General features: G+C 33.6%; 1 protein-coding gene across 1 annotated transcript; it reads right to left on the minus strand.

Moving 5' to 3' along the window:
* Positions 1–283: 283 nt before the first annotated feature.
* LOC134269775 (uncharacterized) lies at positions 284–4,122 on the minus strand. Its single transcript, XM_062751988.1, has 2 exons — positions 3,420–4,122; positions 284–3,073 (listed from the first exon to the last, which is right to left on the minus strand). Exons 1-2 carry the CDS (start codon positions 3,605–3,607, stop codon positions 1,060–1,062), a joined length of 2,202 nt encoding a protein of 733 aa, XP_062607972.1. The 5' UTR covers positions 3,608–4,122; the 3' UTR covers positions 284–1,059.
* Between the last annotated feature and the right edge of the window lie 2,208 nt (positions 4,123–6,330).

Consider the following 6,330-nt stretch of genomic DNA (forward strand, 5'->3'; position numbering starts at 1 on the left):
ATATTTCCTTCCTTAGAGTATGCTTTATGCAAATATAAAAAGAAAAGGTATGGTTATCAGATTAGTTTTTTTGTTGTGAAGAATTTTTAAAACTGACCGTTAATCAATTATTGAGTGAAATTCTGACCATTTTTCAATTACACACTATCTTAAAAATATACTACTTTTTATATATTTATCAGAGTTCTAACTTTTTCATTTTATCATACAAGTCAGTATACACTACAAACAAGATGTTGAATTCAGATATTGATTGAATATAAGAAAAAACACAAACAGAATATCATTTTTCAAATTATCATTTATCTAACCAAATGTACATTGTTTTCGCATAATTTATACAATTTACGCATTAAAAAGTCAATAAAAAAAGTTTGACGAATTTATTTTTTTTTAAATTCATACATATTGTACATTTAAGTATACTGATAATAATGATATAAAGAAAAATGGGGGTCATCATATTCATTTAGTAAATAAAACAACATTTGCTAGCACGATGTTAGACGTTTTTCAATGTCAGAGGTTGTAAAATATGCATCAACATAAGAAAAACATACATTTTTTCTTAGATTTTGATTTCAATTACAAAAAAACCCCAATGCAACATATTACATCTGAAATTCCTCTTTAAGGGGTCCTGACCCTCTCCTCTAAATTTCACTATGGAAATTTTAAATTTCTAATATTGATTTTCATGAACACAACAATGACTTTAAAACCAAATACAAAACCTTATACAACGTGGTATAATGCAGGTTACATACAGGGTTTTGTTTTTCTTATTTACAAATTTACATTAGATCTATGATGAATTTGTGAAAAATTTAAAAAAGAAGTTATCCTTCTTAGCAGAGGGATAATGTCCCTTAAATGCTGAAATTAAAAAACTACAGAAATATTATTTACTTTTCTAATTGGTATGGCCATATATACATTCAAATGTTTACAGCTATACAGAGCTTGTAAAACTAAGATGCAAAAAAACTATACATGTACAAATACAGCCAATTAAACGTCTAATGTCTATTGTTACATTCAGCTAAAATTTGTTTTGCCTTACTGTTTGTCTTCAAAATACTTATTTACTTTTTCAAGTAAACATTTTTTTGATGTTACTCGAGGTTTCCCATCGAATTTTTCAGACAAGAGTGTTTTTAAACCACCTCTGGTGTGAGCAAGTTTTAGATGACCTAAGTTTAATCCACTTTCAGCAATCTTTTTACACATTTGCTTTGAAAGTATCTTATCATTGCATAAAACTAACAAGGTGTTTAAGTTTTTATCTACAATTTTGTCAAAAAGGTACTTCTCAACCAAGGTATGCATACTTGAACTGTGGCGTACAAGAACTTCAGTGCACGGTTTTACATGTTGAACAAGTTTTTGAAGAACAAGAACATCATCCTCAGCATTGTGAGCTGCATAGTTTTCATTTAAAAAATATGTAACAAGAAACTCTTGTGAATATTTTTCCAGACCAGGATAAACTTCTCTAAACAGAAGTAGTGTGTCTACTACACCTAATACAACTGGTTCTAAAGCATGAAGAAAATGACAAATTTCAAAATTTCGTAAGACCCTAGGTAAATCAAACCTCAAGAAATTATGTCCTACAAAAATACAAGGCTTTTGATCATCTAACCATGCCAGAAATGATGCCAATGCAAGTTGCAATGAAACGGATGTTACAGGAGTACCATTCAAATGCAAAACATTTCCATGAACAGTCAGTCCAGTGACTTGAGAAGCTGCTGTTGAAATTCGTTGACTAGGTAAGATGTATTTCGAAAACTTGCCATTTTCTGAAACAGCCGCAATCTGAATGATATCACACGTTTTATTAAGAGATGTTGTTTCGATGTCACAATACACAAAGGTATATTTCTTTGGTAATATACATGGAGTGACAGTTGGTACAATGCTTGGAGCAGGTATTTCTTTGACAAACTCGCCGTCAGATTGTGTCAAATCAACAGATGACTGATAAGTTACTCCTTCCCGAATTTGAGAAGCGGAATTCATGGTACTGTTTTTTAATTTTCTTTCAAGTTTTCTTTTTTTGAATTCTCTTGTATTTTCATACGCGAGTCTGCGTTTGCGCGTTTTGTCTTTTTTTTCTGCAAGTTTTTGAAAAACTCGTCCAGGCGAAACACCCACCAGTTCGTTAACTTTGTTGACGTATGTTGAGCCCATGTTTTTCTCTGCTACTGCACAACTAACTCTATTTTGCAAACTAGATGATGAAGAATAGTGCAGTCTTTTGGGGGCTTTTGCAGCAATTGAATTATTGAATGATTCAACATCTCTAGTAGATGCAGCAGGGGAAATCTTGTGAGCATTATTGATAAATGTTTCAAATATAATGTTCAGGTCATTTTTTAATTCATCACCCTGTAGATCTTTTCCAGATGGAAGGGACTTGTGGCGGAACTCTTCAGGATTAGTTTTATAAGTACACCATTTTGAGTCACACTGGTCATGCTCTCCAAAAGCATGTGGCACTATTTGCTTTAGGTTTTTCTTTAATGCTTCTGTATCATTTTTATTTTGTACAATAGCGTAAGAGAAGCATTTTTGAAAATACTTGACACAATTGTTGTTGAAATTCTTGTGTTTCTTTTGTAGTTGGTATAAACTGTTACCAAGATGCTTTTTAGTGTGACTAATGTCACTCCATTTGATCACCGGATGTGGAATTTCTTCATTGATTCGTGCCATTGTTGTGCAGTCGTCATCCATAACTAACACTGATACTTCAACATTTTCTTTTTCAATTTTGTTCACTAATTCAACTGCAACGTTACTCTCCATTGCTTTTGACGAGCCCTCCCAATTTTTACAGCACTTATGTTCTGGAGGAGTTTTCCCCATATTTGTATGAAAGGAACATTTGCGACAATCCTTTGATCGAACACCAAAGCCACATATTTTCCCGGACTTGTTGCCGATTAATGTTCCCACTCCAGATTTACTGTTATAGGCCCTTCCTGACCCACGCTTCTGCCATCCCATGTCGTACTTAAACTCCCCAGAGCTGCGAGCCTGCTGACCGTCATTGGATTCATTTACACTGGAAACAAGAAAACTCATTTTAAGACTCGTAAGAAATAATGTATACCGGTATATATTTTATAGCAAAAGTATAAGAGTGAGTCATCAATTATTCATAACAGCACTTCCTTTTTTTTTATAAATTGTGCTTATCCTAGCTCACTTTAGCATGTAATCAAATCTGGCCTAAGGGTTATATATAAACCAGCCCCAATTTGGACCTATCAGTGTGAAGTTGATCTTTGACCTACAGAACTTGAAACAGTATGGAAACCTGTCATTTCAGTGTGTTATAGAGGATGGAGATGATGGACACTTTGGCATAACATGATCTTTTGGGTATATAAAAACCATATAGCATGTACCTTCTTGCTGATACATTGCCCTGTATTTCCTCCAATAAGGCCTCACTGCATGACTGCTGGGCAACAGATTGGATATGTGGCTCCACTTCACACTCACGGGCTTTCATAGTTCTATGGTGCATACCCTCTATCTCTATGGAAGACATAAAGTTGGTGACCTGTGTGTGCCCGGATCCACTATGAAGCATACCTGTATAATAATTTAAGGTCACTTTATATATATCTAATCGTATGTCAGTCTAATAACAACACATATGAAGAATGTTAAAAAATCAAAAACAACAAATTACTGGTAGAAATTATGGCTGATAATGATATAAAGGAATATTAAAGTTTTCTTATGATAGGAAAGCAATTACATATTTTCAAATCAAACAATTAAATTCAATATAGCTTTTAAATAATTGTTTCTATCAAAGCTACATTTATAAAAGTGATAAAAGAGTCATTATTCTAATCTAGTAGGCAAGCTGTTAGAAATATATCAATGAAATATAGGTTTTACATGTAGCACAGAAGGAGTGCAAAGGGTTACAAAATTGTTAGTACCAAGCACCACAAAAGGAGGGTATAAAGCGTGACATTCTTGTCTAAGTAGCTATTACCCAGTATACCGGTAATTTTACAACAGATAGATGTATGGTTAGCACTACTATAAATAGTGGTAGAACTACTACAAGCTTACGGTTTTACTTACTTCAGCTGCAATAAGGTACATACAAGAAAAAAGGTAAAACAGAATAATAAATAAACAAGTAAATTCTTCTTAGCAAGATAAAGTTTGCCCATATTTTCAGTTGCTAATCATGACAGTGCCCCACCCTCTACTATAATGATCAATTGTTGCTAAATGTCTGTCAATCAACGTATTCAATTTTATCACATAAAATTTTTATTGTTATTTTTATATTTAAATATTGACTATAATGGTATATAAACTATCAATACCTAAAGCTGCCTTTGTGTTTATGTCAAACACAGCAGGTCCGCGTTTATTAACTTGTGTGTGACTTGCCAGTTGTTACTTCATTCAGAACACCGCACTCACAGGTAATAGTCAGGTTTGAAGCAAACCCTTGACGCCTTTCATTTACGATGTTATTTAAAGTCAGTGTGTGCCCACAATCCCAACAGTTCATTTGTTTCGCCATATGATCCAACTCAACGATTCGCCTCCCTTTTCTCCATGATTCATCATTCGATTCACATGTGTGCCCTTCTGTTTGTGCAACATTTTGAGTCCTGAAAGTAAACAACAACCTAGTCTTAGTAATAAAATTTATAAATTTATAAATCAATATTTGTATAAATACCCAAGTTGTGTTTTGTTTTACTGCTGAATATCAAAAACATAAGCTTTATATTTAGTCTGCAAGTTCAACCCAGATGCAAATTTTGAACCAGGTCTGCGAATTACTGTGATTAGTCCATGTAATTCACATACTGTCAAATGTCAATAGCTACTCAATAGCCTCATTTTGTAAGACAAAAGATCAAATGCATCACTGTTGCTGATAAAAACGCTGATAAAGTAATCGATATGAAAGGACAAAAAATGTGTAATTCTTATATCAATGTATACTTACACAGTAGCCTCACGTATCTTCATCATGTTTAATCTTCTATTCATTGTACCCTTTTTCACAAATCTCCCCCCAACTCGATCGCGATCAGTCATTTTCAACATGTTTCGACCGCTTGACAGACGATGTCAGATCTCTACGGCGCCATCTTTGTGTGTCCTGGTAAAATGAGGCACCTTTTTACAACCGGGCACATTTTATTTTTTTTCAAATTTCTTACAAAATACCTATATAATTGAACTGAAATTTTCAGATAAATTAAAATTTTATTATCTTATTCTTTTTTTATAAAAACAAAGAAAATGATATGCCTTTCATAAATTATAATTGTCCTTTGGCCCGGCCAGCATTTGCCACCTGATTTTACCAACATTCCTTCCCATTTTACCAGACTCCTTCGATTGAAGAGCTTCGATTGCGCAGAAAGATGCGCACAAAAAAATCCCGCAAACGTCTTAGTGGACAAAAAGCACACGAATTGGAGAAGACAAAAAAGAAGAAAATTATTTAAAAGCAAGCGAACATGCAGAAATTATATCAACACTTTTGGATAACGAAGAATTGATTGACTTAAAAAGAGAAGAGAACATTTTCACAGATTTAACATCTCCACAAGAATTTGTTTTTAAAAAAGAGAAAGATAAAAACAGGATATACAATAATTCGTGTAAAACAAGGTAATTCTCCATTCTATCCACTGTTGAAGACCTAGGTAGGAATACTAGAAGCTAAACAGGTTTCTCTACTTCTTGCACACAAACACATCCAAACTCTTTGCTTAGAGGAGCCAGACAGGGGAATGCATCCACAGATGATTGAGCGTTTAAAAAGAGTCTTATATGAAGAAGGTTTTCACAAAACTATAATTGTTGCGTCACATAGTCCATATTTTATTGATACCTTATCCGTAAGAAACACATATTTTCTTCCGAAAAAAATCAGAGGAAAACGAAAACCAGTACGTTTGTGGCGTGAAAAGGTTACCAATTAATAGCGAACTTTCCAAAGTTCACGCCATTGAAACATTTAGGACCCTTTTGTTTGGAACGAAAATTTTATTGGTCGAAGGCCCAACTGACCGAGAAATTGTGCAAATTCTCTTTGACAAGTTACGCCAAAAGAACGACAGTCCAACGGTTTCAAGAGAAATTCTGGAAATAACAAGTTATCAAATTATCCCTGTTCATGGGTGTGAAAACGCCGCAAAATTTCGGAACTTTTGTCAATCAATTAATCTTCTTTGTGTAGCATTACTGGATCGTGATAAGCATGTGGAAATAAATGGAAATACTGTGGAAAAATTTAAAGGTATTGCTGACTTGGAAAGT

This window comes from Saccostrea cucullata, unplaced genomic scaffold, assembly GCF_032062105.1.
Source record: "Saccostrea cucullata isolate Sc308-1 unplaced genomic scaffold, CSIRO_AGI_Scuc_v1 ctg763, whole genome shotgun sequence".
NCBI classification, from domain to species: Eukaryota; Metazoa; Mollusca; class Bivalvia; order Ostreida; family Ostreidae; genus Saccostrea; species Saccostrea cuccullata.